General features: G+C 47.2%; 1 protein-coding gene across 2 annotated transcripts; it reads right to left on the bottom strand.

Moving 5' to 3' along the window:
- Positions 1 to 378: 378 nt before the first annotated feature.
- Positions 379 to 25,535, bottom strand: POGLUT2 (protein O-glucosyltransferase 2). Of its 2 annotated transcripts, XM_028728182.2 has the most exons (10): positions 24,888 to 25,527; positions 22,267 to 22,472; positions 20,428 to 20,633; positions 18,807 to 18,884; positions 8,541 to 8,713; positions 7,116 to 7,353; positions 5,161 to 5,370; positions 3,867 to 3,956; positions 2,067 to 2,171; positions 379 to 552 (listed from the first exon to the last, which is right to left on the bottom strand). In XM_028728182.2, exons 1-10 carry the CDS (start codon positions 25,070 to 25,072, stop codon positions 535 to 537), a joined length of 1,509 nt encoding a protein of 502 aa, XP_028584015.2. In that variant the 5' UTR covers positions 25,073 to 25,527; the 3' UTR covers positions 379 to 534. The 2 variants fall into 2 exon arrangements, with proteins under 2 accessions (XP_028584015.2, XP_028584016.2); XM_028728183.2 differs by lacking the exon at positions 5,161 to 5,370 and having other exon boundaries at positions 24,888 to 25,535.
- Between the last annotated feature and the right edge of the window lie 61 nt (positions 25,536 to 25,596).

The raw sequence follows: 25,596 nt of genomic DNA, 5'->3' as shown, positions 1-25,596 counted from the left end.
CTCAACTCCTTGTCTGAAATCCGTATGATAGGGGGTCTCTTTGGACAGCTGTTACAAACAAGTTTTTAAAAAGACTACTGAATTAAACAAGCTTATTATAAACCCTGCTAACAAAGCTTGAACACACCCTAGCCAGTTATTTTAACAATTACTTGAAAGGTTCCCAATTGTATTTCCCCCCCTGTTAGGTTCAGCTATGTAGATTTCTAGTACACACTTTCATCTCCTTCTCACGCATATTATTTTAGTGTGTTGCGTGTAATCTGTTTAAGCGAGTGGCAGTAATCCACAGGCTGCAGCAAAAGCCCTCTGTAGAAGGGGTATATAATATAGTCCCAAAATCAAAGCTATTTTTTAAAACAAAAAAATGCTCTTAACTTTATGGAAATAGTATTTATTTTAAAAAATAATAAAAAATCATAAAAGCAAAGGTGTAGTAATACTGCATGCACAACAGAAGGCATTCGGACTCGTCTTTTTTTGTTCTCATCTGAAGACACTGAAATCCAAATACTGTAAACACCAGTTTTCTTGTTAAAGTTCCTCTTTGACCTGTAAGTAAGAAGAAAATATTTCACGGATGAAATAAGTCCTGAACAACTTTGCTTTACGTTATAGTATTTTGAGCAGACTCTTATGTTCCATAAAAAGTTCCTTCACTCTATAGATTATTTTTGCAGAGATGTCCATAATAGTGAAAAATAAGCCCCTGGTTAATGGGTTATGATGGTCTGTACTTAATTGTAAGTTCCTGGGCTGTATCATACCCACTTGCCTAGATGGGTGCAGAGAGGATTTATTTGCACATTATAATTTCATTGGAAAAAGCAAGTGAGAGCAATGTTCTAGATTTCAGGGGTCTCTGAAAGAAACCCTAGGGTTTGTGTTGGTGCACAAGACTGGTGGTATTTCAGAATTACCACTGCCTGCCTGCTACCTGCTCAGCTTTATATTTGTAAATTTAAATAATAACAACAATCAGAGTCACAAGAAACCCATAAGCACTCTATGCTGCATCTTGACTTCTGTTTTCTGGTCATGTTAGAATGGGATGGAATGTTTGGAATACAACTCCCATTTTGAAACATTCCCCCCCCCCCACGAGTTCCAAAATACTCATCTTCCTACTACAACATGGATTCAGAGGAAGTCACAGCAAACCCCTCTTTCTTCATTGATGACTTGCAATATTGTTTCATTTTTTAAAAATTTGCAACTCTTTCTGGCTCACGTCGGCAACGCAACTTAATTGACAGAACGGTAAGATGGCCTTTTGCAAGGAAGACATTTTCTCTGCGACAGAGGCCCTGTGTTTTGTGTGTGAGAGCGAGAACTGCATCGTGCATGTCTTATGGCATATGGAAAGAGCACAATGTCCTGGGTTCATTGGTCATTCAGCTTCCTTAAAATATCTTTCTTTTTTTTACTTTTTATCTTTTTTGAAAGCAAATTGCTAGTTCTTATGGTTACGAACATATGCTAGAAAGCGTGTGGGTAATTCCTGCTGAAATCTCAAGAACCAAGAGAGGTGGCCGATTTAAGATTTCTACGTTTGGGGCAAGGCTTTTGCGATCCGAATTTCTCCTTACCACGACTGCCAAAACTTGAGTATGTTCTGTGAAACAGGAAAAAGCAAACTGGAGAACTGCACATCGTAAGATAAATCTGCTGCATGATTTTTGCATCCAGAAAAATCCAAACTTCCTTGGCTAAACACATAATTTCCTTCGGAACAAAAAACTAGATGAAATACTCACAGCTGGTTTTTGTGAACTTGCAACTCCTGCTCTCCTGCCTCATGCTACCTCCATGACTTAGCAGGATTTAACCCACTCCAAAACATCCTCAGTGGTTTTCTGTTAAACCACTGGCATTGGCTGTGAAAATCTCTGCCTCCCTCAATATATGGAAAAGCAGCAAGGGATTCTGTAGGCACCCATAACAAAATCTGTTCCCCCCAACTTAGAATCTGAACATGTGAGGCATAAGATGTTCCCAGTTAAATAAGTGGTAGGTCAGGCCCCTGAACAAACAGTTCCTAAAATGTTAACTTGTACATACTGTACCTTTTTCCGGTGGCAACTACAGGGGAAAAGGTCGTCGTCTGGCTGGTCCACTTTCTCCATGCCATCTCTCACTTTTGGTTCAGTCACTTGTAGTTTGGCATATTCCTAATTGAAAAAAAAAAGGAGGGGGGAGACGTCTTACACTTGCGCACTCAGTGCTGGAAAAGCTGTAACCAATCAATCGCCCATTGCTCCAGCAAACCTCGCGGGGAAGAACCTGAGATTCGGTATCACCGAAACTGTAAGCTGACACGGGCTGCACCTGGTGACTTGCTGAAATATCAGTACCTCCGTGTTAATGCACAGACATTTTCAGCTGTGTTTTGGGAGGGGCTTTCTAAAGCTGGGCTCTTTGATCTTTGCTGATTGCTGCTTTGAGGAACAGATCCCTCCACATTAGAATGGGATTTGTGGAAGTCGGGATGCTTCTTTAACAAAATGCCAGCTTAATTTTCAGGGCATACCTTTCACACGGTGCTTACTTGCAGATCTTGGTTATTAAACACAACGGGTAATGTTTTAAAAGGATGCCCATCAATTTGAATGGACGGCATGAAGGGATGTTAAATCAGAGAACTATCATGTTAGAAGGGACTACAAGGGTCTTCTTTTGGGCAGGAATCTTGCCCAACGTGGAACTTGAACCCACGACTAATGCACACGTAACGTGTTTGATATACCACAAAAGCACCAGTGTGGTTATATGTAACAAAGGCAGAATTAGGGATTGTGAAGGTGCTTCTATACAGTCATACCTCGGGTTACAGACGCTTCAGGTTGTGCGTTTTCAGGTTGCGCACCACGCCGAACCAGAAGTACCAGAAGAGGTTACTTCCGGGTTTTGGTGCTCGCGCATGCACAGAACCACTAAATCGCACTTTGTGCATGCGCAGAAGTGCCAAATCGCAACCCACACGTGCGCAGAGGTGGCGCTGTGGGTTGTGAACGCTGCGGGTTGCGAACATGCTTCCCACATGGATCACGTTCGCAACCCAAGCGCCCACTGTACTTTGGGACTGGGGTGGTGGTGAATTCACCCAGCTGCTTGCTACCTGATCAGCGAGTTTCGTTTCTGGATATATATGTAATACAGGCGTACCTTGGTTTTCGAACAGCTTGGTTCTCAAACGTTTTGGCTCCCAAACGCCACAAACCCAGAAGTGACTGTTCCAGTTTGCAACCTATTTTTGGAAGCCAAACGTCCGACAAGGCTTCAGATGCTTCCTGCAGCCAATCAGAAGCCACGTTTTGGTTTGGGAAGTCGAACCAACTTCCGGACCGTATTCCGTTCAACTTCCAAGGTACGACTGTATGTTTATTGTTCTTGGAAATGTAACTGTATTATATTTATGTATCTGATAAAGAAATTAATAAAGCATTGGTTTGTTTAAACAAACCTTAACATATAACTCATGCCGCAGTTCAAAAGCACACCAGTGCAAGTAGATAAATAGGTACCGCTGTGGTGGGAAGGTAAACAGCGTTTCCATGCACTCTGGTTTCTGTCACAGTGTTCAGTTGCACCAGAAGCTGTTTAGTTATGCTGGCCACATGACCCTGAAAGCTGTCTGTGGACAAATGCTGGCTCCCTCGGTCTGAAAGCGGAGATGAGCATTGCACCCCATAGTCAAATTTGACTGGACTTAACCATTCAGGGGTCCTTTACCTTTACTTCATGTATGGCAATAAATATAGGAATAGTCATGTGTTTGTCCCTCCACAGAACTGGAAAGTCACTTTAGTTCTTTATATTTAAGGCATTCTTACATTTCCATTTCTGTAATCGAAGAGAGAACTGACCTGAAAAAGTTTGAAGTAATAGCAAAATATATGGTCTCCCATGAGGTTGTTTCTTGCAAATTCTTGTCCCGCTTTTGCAATATTCTTTGCCTGCCAGGGATAACAGGTGGGGGAGAGGTAAGGTATCTTCACGTTAAAACTTTCATTTTCTTATAATGGCCATTTCCCTTCTTCTTGCTCAGTCCCACCCAACCCAAATCAATTAAATGCCAGTTTTCATATGCGTCAAACTTTATCAAATTGAATGAGTCCATTATAGGCAAACCACCCCCTCCCCAAGTCTCAAACAGACTAATATTCCATTAGCTGGGAGAAGTGATTCTTAAGGGCATAAATCCATCAGGGATTTTGTGCAATGAACCCAGACAGGGGCTGTGAATCTATACCTTTTATTAGCACCAACCAAAAGTCCCAAGGTGGTGCCAGAACATTTGAGTTTAACAGGACTGATTCCAAAAATGGGGCAATTGGAGAGGGAGAAGGAAAAACAACTGTGTTCCTAGTCATGCACCAGATTTTTCTTCACCCCCCCCACCCCCCACTTTTTACCAGCAAATCTACCTTCTTGTAGATTTACTGCAATCTACCTTCTTGCCGCCTGCTTCCTGGGAGGAAAGCAATGTCAAACCTAGACAGCATTTTAAAAAGCAGAGACATCACCTTGCCAACAAAGGTCCGTATAGTTAAAGCTATGGTTTTCCCAGTAGTGATGTATGGAAGTGAGAGCTGGACCATAAAGAAGGCTGATCGCCGAAGAATTGATGCTTTTGAATTCTGGTGCTGGAGGAGACTCTTGAGAGTCCCATGGACTGCAAGAAGATCAAACCTCTCCATTCTTAAGGAAATCAGCCCTGAGTGCTCACTGGAAGGACAGATCCTGAAGCTGAGGCTCCTATACTTTGGCCACCTCATGGGAAGAGAAGACTCCCTGGAAAAGACCCTGATGTTGGGAAAGATGGAGGGCACAAGGAGAAGGGGACGACAGAGGAGGAGATAGTTGGATGGTGTTCTGGAAGCTACCAGCATGAGTTTGACCAAACTGCGGAAGGCAGTGGAAGACAGGAGTGCCTGGCGTGCTCTGGTCCATGGGGTCACAAAGAGTCAGCCATGACTAAACGACTAAACAACAACACCTTCTGGCAGTTTACTGCAAGCCCAAACTCCTCACCCAGCTTTCCACTGCATGCTTAGATGCAGGAATCTACCCCCCCCCCATTCTGTGCGGCACAAGAAACTCCTAAGAGCTGTGGGAACATAATTTTGCAACATCTGTGCGGGCCCATTGTATTTTCACCTCTTCGTCGTGGTCTTTGGCCCACTGCAGCTTCTCCAGGAGATCGCTTAGGTCACTTTTGAAAGGAAGATAATGTTTCCACGGTTGTAGCTCATTGTAAAAATGTTCGTAGTAGATGGAGTCCTGCTTTAGCACTACGCTACTTCCTGCTAGCAGATAAGGCAGTCGGTAGGCGGCCACTGTGCCGTCGATATTAATTTGGTATTTATACTGCAAAACACACAACACAAAATTCGTAAACAGGCGGCCTTTAAATTTGTTGTGGGGTTCTCTCCACTACGGCATCAACATCTGAAGGTTGAGGATCCGCAAGATCTGAATGCAGGATTTCAGAGAACCTTTAGGATATTTTTACACATTTACTTAGCAGCCAACCTGGGTTTGCCGCCAGATGTACCCTTAATAGTGAGCCCCAGCCAATACTGGATTTCTCACGAGTCTGTTGCTTTCACAACTATGCTATGCTTTTAACCCATAAACATCATGTGTGAGCTCTTAATCAGGTGAAGCTGGGTTCGTTTTCGTATTCTCCTGTACCTTTGAAGTTCTATAATAATTTTTATTATTATTAAATTTTCTGTTTCACAATGTCAAATAAAACATTTTGCAAACTTTAAAATATCCAATGTCTTCCCTTCATCTCTTTCCATGGTTCATTTTACATATCACACATTGCTGTATATTTTACTAACCATTCACAAAATTAATCAAAGCTTAAGGCAGTCTTATCCACTTAAGCTTTCCAAAAGATGTAAAGCAATCTGAGGTTTTTATTTTGAATATATATATATATATATATATATATATATATATATATATACACACACACACACACACACATATATACATATATATATATTTGCTTTCGTAGATTTTCACGGGTACAGGAATGCAGGTTTTGGTGTCCTCGGGTGTCTTCCCGTGTAAAAGATATATATATATCTACAGTGCTTTTTTTTCTAAAAAAAATGTTTAGGGATACTCTCATTTTGACTCAAGAAAACCACCATTTTATAGTTCAAATTGGGAAAAATAAACACAGTAAATGGACAAAAATACAAAGATTCACAAAATGTTTAGGGGTATACGTACCCCTGTGTACCCCCAGAAAAAGCACTGTGTGTGTGTGTCTACTGATGCTTATGGTCCGCACAGGCAGAGAGACATGTCTAGAGCAGTAATGTGCATTGCACAGCTTCACTGAAGTCTGCTTGAGACATTTAAGCCCCACACGGAGACCATGAAAACTACTTTCACGTCGCAATACTTCATGTTATAACATTACCGAGCTTACAACATGAGCCAAGTGAATAGCGTGAAATATCTGTGCACCGGCACCGGCAACCACTAGGAACTGGCAGAACTGGCATAGAAATAGAATGTTTAATTGGGCAAACTAAAACTGTAAGCTCAAGACCAATGTTACCTCTCATCTCAGAGGACCAACAAGTGGAAGTTGCTTGTTATATGATCTCCACATTAGAGGGATAATTTACTAACATCAAAACCAGCCCAAGCCTTTGAAAAATTCAGTTGTAAAAGGCTCGGGGCGGTTTTGGATCAAACCTCTGGCCATAGAAAAACCATCTTCCATTTACTGGCTTAAATTAGAATTTAAGGTCTCATTTTGCCTCACCAAAACATGCAGGGAAATAATGTGGAAAAATAAAACCACCTGCACAGATTGTCTTAAGAGGCATCTAGAACCGCAGCAATTTGGACAAACTGAACATGTTTATCCCAAGCAACAATGGCTATAGTAACACTTTAAGGTTTCTGAAAAATTATAATCTAGATACAGCCTCCATAGAACTGGGTGATATCGCTACAAAAACTTGTAAGATACGCTTTTTAATATCTGGGAGCTGGGCAGCTGCCAACATCTCAATATAATTTAAAAAAGGGGGGGAACCTCTCTAAAGGCTTATCTAAGCACAATCACCTTTGTATCGTACCTTGAAGAAATCGAAAAAGGAAATATGCTTCACAATGGGGCCATAGAGACTTTCATCATGCTTGAAAAAGAAGAAGTTTGTAAACGCCGCATCGATGATTTCTGGGTACTTTCTACTCATTTTCACAAGTTCAAGCCTTTCTTTGCGGCTGTCTCGGCCCCGCCATATCGCCGTGGCGTTCTTCTCTTCCCAAGGCGGCCCAGTGTTTGCTTGGACAGACATCATGTCCAGGCTGACTCTGTTGAGAGGAAACGGGATATTTGTCCACAGTTGTTGGAGCTTCCAGGCAGGAGCGGGTGGCACCTCCTGAGGAACCGCCACCGATTCTGGCTGAAAGGCAGGCAACATGACCCAGCGAGAGACTCCAGAGAGCCAAGTCTTCTCTTCTTGTAAGAGTTTGGGGTTTGTACCTTTTGCCATTTCACCAGAAGTGAGAAGATAGCATGAAAACCAGTATGCTCAGAGAGAGCTGTGAGGAAACTTTGTGTTTCTATTGCTGACTGGGATGAGTGGAGGCAAAGGCACCCATAACCAGGTGCTCTCACTTTCCTGACTTTTCAACCATGCCCTGCAAGATTTCTCTGATGAAACTAGGGACGCCTTATTCAATAATAATAATAAATAATAATAATACCCCGCCCATCGGACAGGGTTGCCTATCTCCTTCTTTCCCTCTCTTGTCTGTTTCCCATAGCTGTCAACTTACAGATTTGAAAATAAGGGACCAGCAGCCTTGAAAATAAGGGATCAGCAGCCAAAATAAGGGATTTTGCTTAGCTTATGCACATTGGGGCTGCCGTTGTCCTGGAGCGAGGAGTTCCATCAGCCCTTCCCCGCCCAAGAGAGAGGGAGGGAGGAAGAGAGACTCTCGCCCGCGAGCCCGGCATGAGGCGGTTGCGGCGCCGCAGTGGCCGCTGAAGCACCGCCCTTCTGCGTCCCTCCCCATCCCCTCCTCTTCCTCCTCCCTCAGGCCACCTCCTCAGCCGCCTCCGGCTTCCCCTGGCAGCGCGATGGAAGTCTCGTAAGAGAGGGGCTGCCTGCCCACCCGCCGCCGCCCATCTCTTCACGACGCGCCCCTGAGGGGGAAAAGGGAGAGACGGAGACAAGGCAGCTCATGCGCACGCTCTCTCTTGTGGCGGAGGACCCCAAGCAGCTGCTTTCCTCCCAAGCTGGGCGAGCATGAAACCCGGGAAATTTAAGGGACATCATCAATCCAGGACAGCAGTGGGACACGGCGCTGGGATAAGGGAGTTTCCCACCAAATAAGGGACGGTTGACAGCTATGCTTGCATCTGGCTTCCCATTTTCCATGCATAAAGGTAATGGCTTGTACCCACTGCTAACTGCAGCACCAATGAACACCATCAACAAGAAACACATTGTAAGATGTGGGACAACTTCCAGAACCTTGGTAGGAACTCTTACCGGCCCATTGTTTCTAAAACGGAGTCTGTCAGGTCATAGGTTGGCATCACAATGTCTTTTGAATCGTTGGATCCGCACCAGGAAAATATGGGGTGGATGTCCTGAGAGGATTTCTTTTTCTCCAGAGGCCAGTCTCCCAAATTGACAAAAAACTCGACATCTGGCATTTTCACCTGAGAGACAGTAAAGCAAAACATTCACTATCTACGACTGCATCAGGCCAAAATTGACATGTGTTTTTTATTTGTAATTTTGTGATCACTACAGTTTACATGTAATGCACACAAAGCAAACATTCCTCCTGACTTGTAAACTTGATTATTGAAATAGGGCCTAGGCCTTTATGAATGACTGGAGAGTAACTGGAACACCAAGTCCTAAAAGTACCATATTTTTCGCCCCATAGGGCGCACCTAGTTTTTTTTTTGGGGGGGGGATAAAGGAAAAAAAATTATTTCCCCCCCAGGCGCGGGGCTGAGGCGGGGGAAGCCTGACCCCAGCTCCCACGGCTTGCGGAGCTCCACTTTGCGCCCCGGGTTTCGGGATGCAGGCTGCTATCCGCAAGCCTAGGGAGCCCGGCGGGAACTCCCGCGGGCTCCCAAGGCTTGCAGATAGCTTCCTGAAGCCTGGAGAAAGAGAGGGGTTGGTGCGCACCGACCCCTCTTGCTCTCCAGGCTTCAGCGAAAGCCTGCATTCGCCCCATAGGACGCACACACATTTCCCCTTCATTTTTGGAGGGGGAAAAGTGTGTCCTATAGGGCGAAAAATACGGTATATATATTACATCAGTACTCCAGGGTCTTCACTGACTTTCTATAGTCTTCAGGGTACAATTTAAGGTTATTTTGTCCTCTAAAACCGCCACAACACAAAACTATGAATTATGCTTTGTATTTATATGGCATTTGCTTAAGTGCTGCACATATATTACACTTATCGTAACCCTACAAGGTAGACCAGTATTATTGTCATCTCTTCACATTTAAAAAGGGAGCCTGAAATGGAGTGGTTTGTTCATAGCTCATTTTCTTTACCTACTACACCCAAGATAAGTGAGTTTCTCTGAGAAGCAACTCTGGACAGGCTTTTGGAAGGCAGGGATAAGCCAACATGTTGCATTTGTTTTCTCCCTTCTTAGGGTAAAAGGAAACCTGTACACCGAAATCTTTAGGAGCGCAATGCCACCTGCTGGTTTATAAGCCCAATGTGAATTGCAAGCCATTCTATTTCTTGAAACCTACATTCAGGCTACATTTATTCACATATTTTCCAACAGACTTCTTGAAGCACATTTTCCCTTAATGTTCGTGGCGACATCTTTCGAATGAAGGTGCAATCCGTACTGAGTTCTAGGGAATCCCATGTTTCCTTGCAGGTTTTGAAGGGGGACTTCAGTTAGAATATCAGTAATGGCAGATAGCTCAGAGAGCTTGCCCTCTGCTATCAATCTCCCCCTGCAATGCGCAGACAGATCTGGGTGTTGAGTTGCTGTTTACAGTCATGGTTTCAATTCACACGGAGAGGGCCAAAGGCCCTAACCGGCACCCAGTGCGAATTGAGTGGGCACCCTTACAGTCCTCTTGAATACTCAGGAGTCCTGTGGCAGCCATGAGGCAGTTCAGGGTTACAATTCCCTCAAGGCAGAAAACAAGAAAACAACTGATCTATGAAGTACAAAATAATGTACATTTAAGCATGGGATAGGGACGCGGGTGGCGCTGTGGGTAAAAGCCTCAGCGCCTAGGGCTTGCCAATCGAAAGGTCGACGGTTCGAATCCCCGCGGCGGGGTGCGCTCCCGTTGCTCGGTGTCAGGGAACTGCCATCGGAAGGACAGGAGGTGCAAAGGCTCCCTGAGGTTGAAAGAGACGTAGCAGCTGAAGAGGGAACCAGTAGGGGGCGAGCAGGAACTTCCAGGGAAAGTGAGTCGGAGGGATGGCTCAGAGACGTTTCCAGTGAAAACAGTGGAGAGGTCTCAGGACCTCCTATAGGGACACCCACTCCTCGCCGGAAACTGTCACGCAGAGAGTCCAGAAGACGTGTTTCCGTGAAAGAGCTTTTATGTTGGAAACGTTTCCGAAAGCAACCACTTTCGGATTCTACTAGCGATTGACGCAGCCATGCTGGAGGGGCTCCGTCACAGGCAGAGGTTTGAAAACCTGATCAAACTCTGAGGGACTTGCATTTTACGCACAAGCAGCTCATCATCCCATCACAGCAATCCGAAAGTCCCTGAAAGCCAGCTTGTGCAAGCAGCGGCATCATGAGCGACCCAGCCGGAACCGGAGGAGCAGGAGCAGCTGGAGGAGGTCCAAGCCTGGAAGAAAGGTACAGGGCGTTGGAGATCCAGCTTGCCATGCAAACGGCGAGGCTTGAGGAGAGGAGGGCTCAGGATGCAGAAAAGGGAAAGGAGAAAACCACCTCGATAGCCAGAAAGGTGCCAGGATTGGTGCAGAAATTCGGGGGGGACCCCAGAAGTTATCATGCCTTTAGAACTGAAATGCAGTACGCTCTCAACCTGCAGTATGATGACTTCCCCGACGAGGAATCGCGAGTGGCTTTTGTAATTGGCCATCTCGAAGGGGGGGCGAAGGATTGGGTTCGACCCCTGATGGCAGTGAATAATGAGATACTAAAGGACACGAGGAAGTTTTTTCGTGCCATGGACCTGATGTTTTCCAGTGACATTGAGCAGGGGGTGGTACGAAGGCAGTTAATGGCTTGCAAACAGGGGAGCCGATCTGTCCGTGAGTACTGGACTGAGTTTACTATGTTGATTCATAAATTGGGGTGGGACCTATCGGCGGAACCCATCCAAATGCTTTTTGAAGAGGGGCTTTCTTCGGCCGTTAAAGATGAACTTTCCCGGGGGCCAAGGGCCGAGTCTATGGATCAGCTGACCAAATCCGCGCTGGCCATAGGAGCGCGCCAGGAAGCGAGAGCTTTGGAAAGGCGGGAGGGGAAAGGAGAACGTTGGAGGGAACTGCGCATTCCGGACATTCCAGAGCCACCTTTCCCGCCGGCAGAGCCGATGGAAGTTGGAACAGCGCGGGCGCGCGCAGTTTCAAATCCCAGTGAAGGGCGGAAGAAGGAGGGAAAGAGCGCCAAGAAATGTTATCTCTGCCAACAGCCAGGGCACTTTGCCAGAGTCTGCCCACAAAGAAAGGAATGGCAAGGGATGGCAGGAGCTGTTGGGGAAAGGGAGGAGGAAAGCAAGGAGCAAGTAAAAGCCAACGCCTGGCTGCCACCGTCGGGGCACAGCAGCCAGGCCAAAGAGCAGTGAAAGTGCCCACGCCAGAACCACCCAGACCTGCTTTAGTGATAGAAGTGTCACTAGAGCTGCCAAATGGACACCCCCTACAGGTCAAGGCGCTTTTGGATTCAGGCAGCTCCTGTAATTTTATGAGTAAGGAGTTTGCAGCTGAGCACCAGATACAGACCATCCCTTTAAGTAACCCCTTGCAGGTGACCACGATTGATGGCAGAGAGCTGCTGGGAGGAGAAGTTAGCCAACAGACTGTCCCAATGATAATGAGGGTGGCAAGGCACACTGAACCAATAGCGTTTAATGTGGCCACCTTGGGAGGAGCTCCCATCATTTTGGGGATGAGCTGGCTGGCGCTACATGACCCGCTAGTGGGCTGGCATCAGAGGGTGGTCTCATTTGGGTCAGCGTATTGCCTAGAACACTGCAAGCAGGGGAAGGTTCCGGGAGGAGCCGGAGTCACCCTAGCCGGGATGGAAGTAATGGATAAAGGGAAGGTGCCCCCGCAATACGCAGATCTGAGCAACGTATTCAGCGAAAGGGAAGCAGACAAGCTGCCGCCGCATAGACCCTTTGACTGTCAAATCAACCTACTCCCTGGGGCCCAACTCCCAGTGGGCAAGCTGTACGCCATGTCGGACAGGGAGATGCAGGAGTTGAGGGAGTTCATTGACAAGAACCTGAAGCGAGGTTTCATCAGAGAGTCACGAGCGGTGGGGGGCAGCCCAGTGTTTTTTGTGGACAAAAAAAACACAGATAAGCCGAGGCTTGTAGTGGACTTTAGGGCCCTCAATGCAGTGTCGGAACCCCTGGCTTTTCCGATGCCCCGAATTGATGACCTTTTGACCCGGGTGAGGAAGGGGAAAATTTTTACAAAGCTGGACCTGCGGGGGGCGTACAATCTGATACGCATAAGGAAGGGGGATGAATGGAAGACCACTATGTTCACCCCTTTGGGGGCCTTTGAATACCTCGTTATGCCCTTCGGTCTACAAGCAGGCTCGGCGTGCTTTCAAGCTTTTATGAACCACGTACTGGGACCTTTGCTCTACAAGAATTGTGTGGCCTTTTTAGACGACGTGTTGGTGTATTCGGAGGATGAGGAGCAGCACGTGAAGGACGTTCGAGAAGTGTTGAGCAAGCTGCAAGCCAACCAGCTGTGGGTGAAACTGGAGAAGTGCCAGTTTCATACCAAGGAGGTGGAATTCCTGGGGTACCGCTTGTCAGACAAGGGATTGGCCATGGACCCAGGCAAGGTCCAAGCGGTACTGGAATGGAAGACACCGAAGACTAAGAAGGATGTGCAAAGATTCCTGGGGTTTGGGAACTTTTATAGGAAGTTCATCAAGAACTTTGCACATTTGACTGCGCCCATCACCGACTGCCTCAGCAGCAAGAAGAAATTTGTTTGGACGGCGGAGGCGGAGCGAGCATTTGAAGAACTGAAAAGGGCTTTCGCCTCGGAAGAGCAACTTCTGCATGTGGACTTACGAAAACCCATGAGAGTGGAAACCGATGCGTCCGACCGGGCTATCGGGGCAGTACTTCTTCAACCGGGGAGGAGTACGTCGGAGTGGAGACCTTGTGCCTTCTTCTCGAGGAAGCTGAATAAATCCGAGAGGAACTACACGGTGTATGACAGGGAACTACTCGCCATCCACGAAGCGTTCCGGAGGTGGAGACATTTATTGATTGGGGCACAACACAAGGTGCAAGTGTGCACCGACCATAAGAATTTAGAGTATTGAAGAACAGCTCGAGTACTCAACCAACGACAAGTCAGATGGGCCCAGGAATTTTCCAAATTCCACTTTGAAATTTGTTATGTGCCAGGCCCAGAAAACGTCAGGGCGGATGCCCTCTCACGCAAACCAGAGTATTTGGAGGGGGAGGGGGCAATCGAAGAGAGACATGTCATCCCTGAGGACCGCTGGGTGTGTGGGGCGGTGATGGTGGGGCAACGTGAACTGGTAGAGGAAACGGAAAATGATGAATATGCCCAGGATAAGCTCAGAGGTCTCAGGGGGGAGGGCGAGGGCCCCGGAGGTTTTGAGGAAAGACATGGGGCATTGTATTACAAAGGGGCACTGTATATACCCGAAGGTGAATTGAGGGGAAGAATACTCAAGCAGTTGCACGATAGCCCCACGGCGGGACATTTTGGGCAACACAAGACCATGTGGTTGGTGACCAGGGAATTTTGGTGGCCCAAGGTGAGGGAAGATGTAAAGGAGTATGTAAGAGGGTGTGACCAATGTCAGCGAGCCAAAGGGGACAGAAGGGCACCGGCAGGGTTATTAGAACCATTACCCACACCAGAACGGCCTTGGGAAGCGGTATCAATAGATTTTATGACGGATCTGCCGAAATCCAAGGGGAAAACAGCCATCATGGTAGTAGTAGACCTGTTAACCAAGATGTGCCACTTTGTGGCATGCTCACATGCAGTCACAGCGGAAGAAACAGCGAAGTTGTTTGTAGAACACATCTTTAGGTTGCACGGCGCCCCCTTGAGGGTGATCTCAGACCGCGGCAAACAATTTACTTCCAGGTTCTGGAGGAAGCTCATGAGCTTGCTGCACGTGGAAGTCAATTTTTCGACTGCCCGGCACCCAGAAACCAACGGGCAGGCGGAAAGAGCAAATGGCATACTCCAACAATATCTGAGGTGTTATGTCAATGACAGAGAGAACGATTGGGTCGAAAAGTTGGCGCTGGCAGAATTTGCCTACAATAATGCGGAGAATGTGTCCACAGGGATGAGCCCCTTTTTGGCTAATTACGGGTGTCACCCCAGGGCATTTCCAGGGGAGGGAGGGGAGAGATGGAGCGTCCCAGCGGCCGAGCATTTTGTAGAAGAGATGGAAGCGATCCATCATCAGCTCCAGCTCAACTTAGAAAGGGCCAAGGCACAATATAAGAAGCAGGCAGACAAGAACAGGAGGGAAGGTGAAACCATTAGGGTGGGCGATCAGGTGTGGCTGTCAACCCAAGGGTTGCCGTTCAAAGGGGGCTGTAAGAAATTGAGGCCCAAAAGATTGGGACCCTTTGAGGTCATTCAGCAGGTCAACCCAGTGGCTTTCAAACTCCGGTTACCCAACCACATGAAATTGCACCCAGTGTTCCACAGGTCGTTACTGTCACCATACAGGGGGGGACGTGAAGGGGAGCACGCCAGGGGACCAGCCTTGGAAGAAAGGGAACGCAGCAACCATGTAGCGGAAATCCTCGATTCCAGGTGGAAGGGAAATCAGGTAGAGTATTTGGTGGCGTGGGAAGGGGAACCGGAGTCAGAAAACACCTGGGTGACTGCAGGGGAGGTCAATGATGAGGTTTTAACAGAAACATTCCACCAAAGATTCCCTAGGAAACCACAGCCGGTAGAAAGGTTTAGGAGGGAGTACTTCGGCACCACCGACGAGGAACAGGAAATGGAAGGATTCACGGAGTCGGATTTGGAAGAGGGAATAGACTCCGAAGACGAGGAGTATCGAGAGACGAGGGACAGTAGCAGGTGGAGGGAAGTGTTCGAAACTTCGGACGATGATGAAGGTTCTTTCAGGGGTTTTACTTCCTCCCAGCCCGGAGGGGAGGAGACGGGAGGGGGTGAAGGGGGCCCTGGAGGGGAGGTGGATGTCAGGGAACTGCCATCGGAAGGACAGGAGGTGCAAAGGCTCCCTGAGGTTGAAAGAGACGTAGCAGCTGAAGAGGGAACCAGTAGGGGGCGAGCAGGAACTTCCAGGGAAAGTGAGTCGGAGGGATGGCTCAGAGACGTTTCCAGCGAAAACAGTGGAGAGGTCTCAGGACCTCCTATAGGGACACCCACTCCTCGCCGGAAACTGTCACGCAGAGAGTCCAGAAGACGTGTTTCCGTGAAAGAGCTTTTATGTTGAAAACGTTTCCGAAAGCAACCACTTTCGGATTCTACTAGCGATTGACGCAGCCATGCTGGAGGGGCTCCGTCACAGGCAGAGGTTTGAAAACCTGATCAAACTCTGAGGGACTTGCATTTTACGCACAAGCAGCTCATCATCCCATCACACTCGGTCCCAGCGCCTGCCAACCTAGCAGTTCGAAAGCACCCCCGGGTGCAAGTAGATAAATAGGGACCGCTTACTAGCGGGAAGGTAAACGGCGTTTCCGTGTGCGGCTCTGGCTCGCCAGAGCAGCGATGTCACGCTGGCCACGTGACCCGGAAGTGTCTCCGGACAGCGCTGGCCCCCGGCCTCTTAAGTGAGATGGGCGCACAACCCTAGAGTCTGTCAAGACTGGCCCGTACGGGCAGGGGTACCTTTACCTTTTTAAGCATGGGATACAGAACAGAGTGGACCAAGGTTTTGTTCCTTTTTTCCTAATGGAAAGGTTAAGCAGATTGCTCTTTAATTCTTGCCATTTTAATTTTAATTTTTTAAAAAACCAGCTGTGTGGGGGAAGGAAGAGAAAACTAAGTCTCGTTTTGATCAGAAGCATGGTGCAGGGAGAGGGCAGGTTAACATGTTCAGAATTATACCCTCCCCTTTTCATCAACAACTGTAAATATTGCCAGCGGGTGTAAATAGCAACTTGCAGGTGGTGGTAGTCAAGTGTTCGAAACTCCCGTTGTTCTAGGCACATTTTGCGACTGGGAATTTCAATAGCACGAGCAGTTTCTGAGCTCTTGGTGCCATACTGAACCTAAGATTTCAGATTAAAACTGCAGAGTGGAAGAAAAAGAGCTTTTTCTGCCTTCCCTACTTCCAGCTACTCTCTGAAGACTGGAGAAGAGATATTAGGAGGGTGGGCAGGGGAAGGACTAGACCATGTGAAAAATGAACATAATATTTTAGCTGCCGTTCATTCATTTTCAGCTTTGTATAAAAAGCGCACCTAAACATTCTGTTGTTGCGCCCATAACCTAGGTTCAAGGTGCCGTTTAGCTCCTAGCTTTCATAACTCAGTTTCTAACACTGGTGGTAGTGGGTGATTTTCAGCAGGGGAAACAATATGGGGGGGAGGGGAAGAGTTAATCCCACCACTCAGTTCTGACCCAGATTAGGCTTAGTGCAGTTAACTTTGGTTTATAGGATTTGATTGATATCGTATGCCCTTTTATAATGTGGGGTTTTTTGGGGGGGGTGTTATTGGGATGTTGTTTTTGGCTTGATTATATATTTTGTGGTTTTATATTTTGATTTTGTTTTGTGAACCACCCTGAGGCCTCCGAGTATAGGGCAGTATATAAATTCAATAAAGGAGGAGGAGGAGGAGGAGAAAGGGAGTTCATTTTATTCATTCATTCCATTGTTTCCTGCCTCCCTCCCAAGGAATTCGAGGTGAAGTGGCAACGGGATACACAGTGAGTGGGAATTGGAACGCTGGCCTCTGTACAGTGGTCCCTTGGGTTACAGACACTTCAGGTTACAGACTCCGCTAACCCAGAAATAGCACCTCAGGTTAAGTACTTTGCTTCAGGATGAGAACAGAAATTGTGCGGCAGTAGCGGGAGGCCCCATTAGCCAAAGTGGTACCTCAGGTTAAGAAGTTTCAGGTTAAGAAGGGACCTCCAGAATGAATTAAGTTCTTAACCCGAGGTACCACTGTAGTCCAAAACCCTAACCATTACACAATACTGTCTCCAACCACAGAGTTCTCATGTCACGTCTCGTTCGGCACTGACTGTATGCCAGATGAGCTGCCTGTAAATTTTCTCATCAGTGCAGCGCTGCGTCAGAGAAGCTGTCCCTGCAGCGATAGAAACTTCTCTCTTTTTTTGTTCTGGAGTAAGGAAAACTCATTAGGGACCCTGAAATATTTGCTCTGCCTAATAGCACGAACGGAACTAACTTGCCTAAGTCATCTGGTTTTGGTTTTTGCAATTCTTGCGGCACACCCTTCAGGCATCTATTACTTTCAAATGGGCTGCAATTCCAGTGATGAGACGACTCCAGGGACTCTTCGACCATAGATTTTCCAGAGCAAGATTTAGGACAGCATGGTTTTCAGCAAAAACGACGGTGACATAGGAAGAAAAAGCTTAATCCCAGCACCCAGTTCTGATCCAATTTAAGGCTTCCCTTCTAGGACTCTTAGAAAGGACCCTGTCTAGCACCAGACAGGAAGACCAGCATTTGAAACTGTACATTAAGAAAACTTTCCTGGGCTGCTGCAGGCTGATGGGAATTGGGAAGGCTGCTTGACAATAATGTTACTCCTAGTTGACAGCAGCACTTGGGAATGGCTAGTTTGCCGCACGTGACACAAGCTACAGGGGACTGCAGGCTCCCATCTTGTCCCCAGTTGTCTGTCTGCTCAAATTCAGACAGTCACATCTTTGTTGGCCTTTCAGTATTTAGTTAAAATTATGCTTTTCTAAATAACCATTCCAGCTGGCTAGTGGTGGGTGACTCTGTTTCTTTTGCTCACAGCGCCATTTTCCACCTGTGTCTTATGGAGGCTGTCATTTGTTTTCAGGGATGCGGGTGGCGCTGTGGTCTAAACCACTGAGCCTCTTGGGCTTGCTGATCAGAAGATTGGTGGTTCGAATCCCCGTTGCTCTGTCCCAGCTCCTGCCACCCTAGCAGTTTGAAAGCATACCAGAGTGAGTAGATAAATAGGTACCACTGCAGTGGGAAGGTAAATGGCGTTTCCGTGCACTTTGGTTTCCATCACGGTCCTCTGTGTGCTGGTAGCAGTTTATTTATGCTGGCCACGTGACCCAGAAAGCTGTCTGTGGACAAACACTGGCTCCCTTGGCCTGAAAGCAAGATGAGCGCCGCAGCCCCATAGTCGCCTTTGACTGGACTTAACTGTCCAGGGTCCTTTATGTTTTATTTTAATGTTTATTTCAAGGTTGCCATTTTTTTATTGTTAACTCGTTTTTACCTTTTATTGTGTGTGTTTTTTTTTTACCGTTTATTACGGCACTTCAGGTGCCATATTCATGGCAGAGGACACAGCACATAGACTTAAAAACAAAATGGAATTAAAATCTGTAACGGCCATGTTTTTTAAGACGTCTACTCACTTTCCGAGTCAAAGAAAGAAGAATGGCATCCATGAATATCCTGAAGCCTACATGTTCACCGTGGGTCTTTATGTAAACCTAAAAACAAACAAACCAGACTGAGCATATTTGAATTAGGTTCCTCTCTCAAAAGAATAGAAAAGATTAGGAAAGGAAAGGAAAGGAAAGGAAAGGAAAGGAAAGGAAAGGAAAAAGGAAAGGAAAAGCTTAAACTCTTCAGTTCATCCCCATTTTCTAATGTAACTTTAGGACTGCAGAACCAACAACACAGAATATATGATAGCCAACGACCTTGCTCTTACAGCTGCTATTGCTAATGTCCAACAAATTTGCCAGGCCAACAGTAGCAGTTTTAGGAAGTCCTAATTAGGAGCACCCTGTAAGGATTTGCAACACAGCATTAGATGGAAGTCATGGAAAGATCAACCCTTCCTAACAAGAGTGCCAGCCGTTTCATCGGAAAGGGACCCAGTCTTCAGGAAATAAATCCAGCCCCAAGATGCCTGCCTGCCAATGCCATCTACTTTGAAATATTACCACCGCCCTCCTTTGGAGAGAAATCTCTTGTTCACGGCAAAAGGTGGGTATTTTCTGCACAATGCATAATCAGCGTTTACTGCCACAAGATGTTGCAATAGCTGCTATGTTAAGAATTTTTTAAAAACATTATATAAATTCATGGCCCACCAACAGATAGTAACCACATTCAGAGGCAGTTTTTCCTCCGAATACCAGATGATGTGGACAATATAAGCAAAGATGGGAATTGCCCCCACATAAGCTACTACACACTTGCAACTGGTTTTCTCATGCCAGACTAGGTGGAACTTGGTCTGATTTAGCAGAATAATTCTTTCGGTTTTACCTTGGCTCTTCCTGAGTTCTTGTGTTCTCTTTAGCCTCGGGTTACCTATTAGTAAAAGGGACGCGGGTGGCGCTGTGGGTTAAACCACAGAGCCTAGGACTTGCCGATCAGAAGGTCGGCAGTTCGAATCCCCGCGACGGGGTGAGCTCCCGTTGCTCGGTCCCTGCTCCTGCCAACCCAGCAGTTCGAAAGCACATCAAAGTGCAAGTAGATAAACAGGTACCGCTCTGGCGGGAAGGTAAACGGTGTTTCCGTGCGCTGCTCTGGTTTGCCAGAAGCGGCTTAGTCATGCTGGCCACATGACCCGGAAGCTGTAGGCCGGCTCCCTCGGCCAATAAAGCAAGATGAGCACCTCAACCCCAGAGTTGGTCATGACTGGACCTAATGGTCAGGGGTCCATTTACCTTTACCTATTAGTAGTATGGCCAGAAGAATGGATTTATTTAATTTATTTATTTATTGAATTAACATGCTGCCCTGTACCCAGAGGATGGTTTCACTGATGTACGCTCTAAGTGTAGGAATTTAGGAAGCTTGCCTTATAACAAGGCAGACCCTTGCTCCATCTACCTCAGTAGTGTTTACTGTGACTGGCAGGTACATGCATATGCCAGGCACTTGCATAAGGACATCAGCCGATTTCTGTCAGCTGAACAGCAGGCTCCAGCGGAACAATGACTACCCTCCATTAATCTCCAGGGATTTTATCATACGTTTATTTGCAAAAACAGCCACTTCCGTGGGTGGAGTGTGTACCTTGTTGTCTTTTATGGTGTAATGGCACAAGCTCTGCCTCTGCCCAAACCGCTGTGGGATTTCTTTGGCAATTTTGTCAGGGTCGACGGTGGGGAAATGCGCCAGGTCTCTCTGAATCTGCAGAATGGATGGAGGGCAGCTCATTTCTTCTAGCCACGCATTTCCATCTTCCTGGGGGCAATCGCAGTTCTCATGATAGACGGGTCCTGCATGCAATAAATTTGTTTTAAGGCGTGTGTTTGCAGTCGCGTATCGTACATATTCGATAATGAGTTACAATTAATTTGAAGCACCTCTTGTTATATCTAGTAAGACACCTGGTTTTCTAGAGCACTGTCCAAAACAAGACTTTTGATGATGGAGGGCACAGGATTAAAATTTGACAGTGTCTTTATTCTTAACCCTCAAAACGATACGTCTATATTTTCTCCACCAATTCCCAGAACAGTGGACAGGCATTCTTCTTGCAGCTGTGGGACAGTCTAGCTGATATCGCCTCCCAGAGTCTCACCAGGGCCTGTGCTCATTCTGTAAAACAGGGCTGAGGGAACTATGGCTTTTACAGGTGTCCTATCCCTGCAGGGGGACGCGGGTGGCGCTGTGGGTTAAAGCCTCAGCGCCTAGGACTTGCCGATCGAAAGGTCGGTGGTTCGAATCCCCGCGGTGGGGTGAGCTCCCGTCTTTCGGTCCCAGCTCCTGCCCACCTAGCAGTTCTAAAGCACTCTTAAGTGCAAGCAGATAAATAGGTACCGCTTTATAGCGGGAAGGTAAACGGTGTTTCCGTGTGCTGCGCTGGTGCAGGCTCGCCAGAGCAGCTTCGTCACGCTGGCCACGTGACCCGGAAGTGTCTCTGGACAGCGCTGGCCCCCGGCCTCTTAAGCGAGATGGGCGCACAACCCCAGAGTCGGTCACGACTGGCCCGCACGGGCAGGGGTACCTTTACCGTTACCTTTATCCCTGCAGTAAATGCTCAGAGACGAGTCCATGCATCTCTAGTTATCTCCCGCTTGGACTACTGCAATGCACTCTACATGGGGCTACCTTTGAAGGTGACCCAGAAACTGCAATTAATCCAGAATGCGGAAGCTAGATTGGTGACTGGGAGTGGCCACCGGGACCACATAACACCAGTCCTGAGAGATCTGCATTGGCTCCCAGTACGTTTCCGAGCACAATTCAAAGTGTTGGTGCTGACCTTTAAAGCCCTAAACGGCCTCAGTCCTGTATACCTGAAGGAGCGTCTCCACCCCCATCGTTCAGCCCGGACACTGAGATCCAGTGCCGAGGGCCTTCTGGCGGTTCCCTCATTGCGAGAAGTGAGGTTACAGGGAACCAGACAGAGGGCCTTCTCGGTAGTGGCACCCGCCCTGTGGAACACCCTCCCTTCAGATGTGAAGGAAATAAGCAGCTATCCTATCTTTAAAAGACATCTGAAGGCAGCCCTGTTTAGAAACATTTTTAATATTTAATGCTGTATTGTTTTTAACACTCGATTGGGAGCCGCCCAGAGTGGCTGGGGAAACTCAGCCAGATGGGCGGGGTATAAATAATAAATAATAAATTATTATTATTATTATTATTATTATTATTATTATTATTATTATTATTATTATTATTATTCGTCACACAATTCAGGTAGATCTTTTCTCCTTTCTTGCATTGAGATCATTGCCCATATTGTGGAAGACAGAAAGGGGGATTAATGGTCCACTGGGAGGCGTGGGTACATCCTATAAGTTGGTTTCACTTTTGGAAGGCAAACTTTAGTCCCAATTACAACGCATAAGAGTCTCCCAACAGTGTGGATTAACGCTACTACATGAGATGCCATTTTTGTACCTTTCAGGCTATACGGAGACTTCGCAACGTGCACGCCTTGGGCCTGAACCTCGATTCTCAGGTTTTTGTAGCTTGCATACATCCTGTACCTGACGATGAAGGAGCCATCTTTCCTGTCTAATATTTGCACTCCTACCCGCGTAAATTGCTCCTCAGGAGCCGTGATCTTTACTTGAAATGCATTTTCACCCGGAGAGACGGTAAACCTATGCAGGAAAACAAAGACAATGGCGACGATGAAATCAAACATTTTTTTTCGGGTTAGAATTCTAGACCCGAGTCGAAAAGTTTAAGGATAAACTTTGGTCATTGTAAAGTTAAACCAACAAGGAAATGGGTCTCACCGACAGCTGAAATACTTCATATTATCTGATACTCTTCTTTTCAATTTATTTACAATGGTACCTCGGGTTAAGTACTTAATTTGTTCCGGAGGTCCGTTCTTAACCTGAAACTGTTCTTAACCTGAAGCACCACTTTAGCTAATGGGGCCTCCTGCTGCTGCCGTGCCACCAGAGCACGATTTCTGTTCTCATCCTGAAGCAAAGTTCAGGGATTCAAATTCAAGAACAAAGTTGGAATGAACTTGTAGTGCAGTAGACTTTGCAAGGTTTTTTGTTTTTTTTAATGCTACATTGGTTAAATTACAACCTTATTTAAATTATAGCAGGTCCAGCGCTGCAAACCATTAAGCAGCTGAAGTCAATTTAATCAGTCTGACTGTGTTTAGGACCATAGCCAAAAAGGGCGGGAATTGCAAATATTTTCCCCAAAGAAGGACCTCGGTTGTCCAAGACAATATGAAATCCAACACAGACCTATATGTAGGACCCAAAGGCATTTTTTAAAGTCACAAAAACAAGTTGTTTTTTTAACAGAACAAAAAAAGACACTGGAAGAAATTCTGTATTCCTGAAATTCTATGTAGAAATTTGCATTCAATGCATTAGCTTCGCATTACATGCCTGCAGATGTGGCCTAACTATGGCTCAAGGCAGCTGTGCAGGCTCCCAGGGACAAGATTGCACCATTGAAAGGGGACTTGATATTAAGCTCACTCCTCCGTAACCATCTATTGTCAGAGATTTTTCCTGGCTGCAGCTCATGATTAAGGAGGAAAGAGCTTAACCACAAGCCTGAGTACAGATAACATTCTTGGCTTGCTATAGTATGCGAACCAATGCACACACATGCAAAATTATGCCCATCCAAATCACACGTCTAGATGCATGTGTATTAAGCCCGAGGGACAGCAAGCTACAGGGCAGTGGTTCTCTAAATGTTTTCTCTGTGCCCCACTTTCCAATTAAAAATTTGCTTGCACTACATCAGGGTTTTTTTATTGATAAGAAATGCATTGGAGAACACAACTAGGATTCTCCTCAGTCTCCTTTGAGGCTCTCGTTTTGAAAAGGTATCTTATCCACATTCTGCAAAATAATAATAATATTTCGATACTATACTACACTGAAACGTTTAAATGTTTCTTTGATTGTCCTTGTAGCTCCCTGCCACACTTGCCATCCTCTCTTGCCACACCCTTTGAGAACCACTGATCTGGGGCATTCACAATTTGCCCCTTTCCTCCCAGCAGCACTGCGGAGTTTGCTGGTGCCCGGGGCGTGGAGGGTGAACAGAACCCAGCCACTGGGGACACGGAGGCAAGGCCAGGCCAGGCTCTGGGGCCCAGAGACCCCTGAAGGCAGGCAGGGTGGGAAAGGCATCTCTGCTTGGGGGCACCCTTGAAAACTGTGCGCCTGGGGCTATGGCCCCCCCTGACCCCCACCACACTACGCCCGTGTTTGCTCCCAAATGAGTGCACCTTTCTGGGCCAAACATCACACACTGCACTTTTAAGCAGTGTTCAAAACTCCCATTGTTCTAGGCGCATTTTGTGACCGGGAATTTCAATAGCGTGAACAGTTTCTGACCTCTGGGTGCAGTACTGTGCCTAAGATTTCAGATTAAACTGCAGAGTGGAAGGAAAGGAGGACCTTTTTCTGCTTCCCCACTTCCAGTTACTCTCTGAAGACTGGAGAAGAGATATTAGGAGGGTGGGCAGGGGAAGGACTACTAGACCATGTGAAAAATGAACACAAGGCTTTAGCTGCTGTTCGTTCATTTTCAGCTTTGTATTATTGCTATTTTTTAAAAAAGACATTCCGTTGTTGCGCCCATAACCTCGGTTTAAGGCGCCCTTGAGTTCCTAGCTTTCATATCTCAGTTTCTAACACTGCTTTGAAGCATACACATAAAGAGGATAAGTGTGAGTTTTCTAAGGGCGTTTCCAAAAGCACAGATTTACTCGCAGCTCCTTACTGAAGAGTGCCCTGGGGCAACCAATCAAAGTTTGCTAAATCGCCTCTCCCTCTCTCTCTCTCCACAGAGCTGTATACCGAGGGCAGAGCGGATCACACACACACATAAACACGCGTAAAAGTTGCTTTTCTTTCCAAAACGCAGCGCCTCTTCCGGATTCCTGCGACGGGCATGCAAATCCGTTTCCAGATCCGCCAAGCCAGGCTCTCGCATCGCTTCGCATCCACCTTAACTCCGCCCCGGCCCCGTTCCCACCCGCTTAAAATAATTTTTTTTTTTTTAAAAGCGTTACACCGAATTACCTCTTCCCTTCCGTGTCCACAGCCTGGATGTAAAAATACCGGGCGGGGAGGACCACCTCTGCTCTCAGGCCGGGTCCCCATACCCCACTCTTCTCGGGGCTCAGCTGGCTCCCCGCAGCCGACTCGCAAAGGGCCAGGATCACCGTCCCCAAAGGCCAGTAGCAAGTCAGCCCCAGGCGGAACATTTACAGCGCTTCCCGTCGAAGGAGCAAAGGGCAAAGCGGGGGAGGGAGGCGAGCGTCTCTCTCGCGCTTAGAGACGGCAGTTTTGCAGGACGGAAGGCAGCGCGGTGCGATCGGGTGTCTCCTCCGCTTCCTGCCCTCGTCCGAAAGCTGCAAGGGAGAGGCGGCCTTTGTCTGGGCGATGCATGAGCGGGGAGAGGCTCCGGGACGGCAGCCGCATGCCAGTTCCTTTGTCTTGCGACGGCAGCCCCTGCTAACAACGCCCGGAGCCTTTGCGCTCCTCCGGCGCGGCGAAAAGAGAGGGGCGGCGTGGGGGGAGAGAGAAGGGGAGCGGACGGGCTCGTCGGTCCCACGAAAACTTCTTCTTCCGAAGGGGAAAACCACACGAGAGCCGCTTCCCACGCTCAGCAGTCATGCCGGGAAATGTAGTCCAGCAAGGAGATGTTGTGGGGCGACGAGGTGGCGAAACAGCCGGGGGTTGGCGGAGCTGGGGAAGATCAAGGCGCGGGCAGAGTTGGGAAGGGACC

Source organism: Podarcis muralis, chromosome 4 (assembly GCF_964188315.1).
Source record: "Podarcis muralis chromosome 4, rPodMur119.hap1.1, whole genome shotgun sequence".
In the NCBI taxonomy this organism is placed as follows: domain Eukaryota; kingdom Metazoa; phylum Chordata; class Lepidosauria; order Squamata; family Lacertidae; genus Podarcis; species Podarcis muralis.
This window is presented reverse-complemented; position numbering and strand designations above follow the sequence as displayed.

Bases quoted from the DNA above. Each gene is read 5' to 3' on its own strand.
- POGLUT2 (XM_028728182.2), bottom strand. From the start codon at position 25,072: ATGTTCCGCCTGGGGCTGACTTGCTACTGGCCTTTGGGGACGGTGATC. The intron at 22,473-24,887 runs GTAATTCGGTGT...TTTCCTGCATAG, and splicing joins GTGGACACGGAAGGGAAGAG to GTTTACCGTCTCTCCGGGTG. The intron at 8,714-18,806 runs GTGAGTAGACGT...ACTGTCTCTCAG, and splicing joins TTCTTTCTTTGACTCGGAAA to GTGAAAATGCCAGATGTCGA.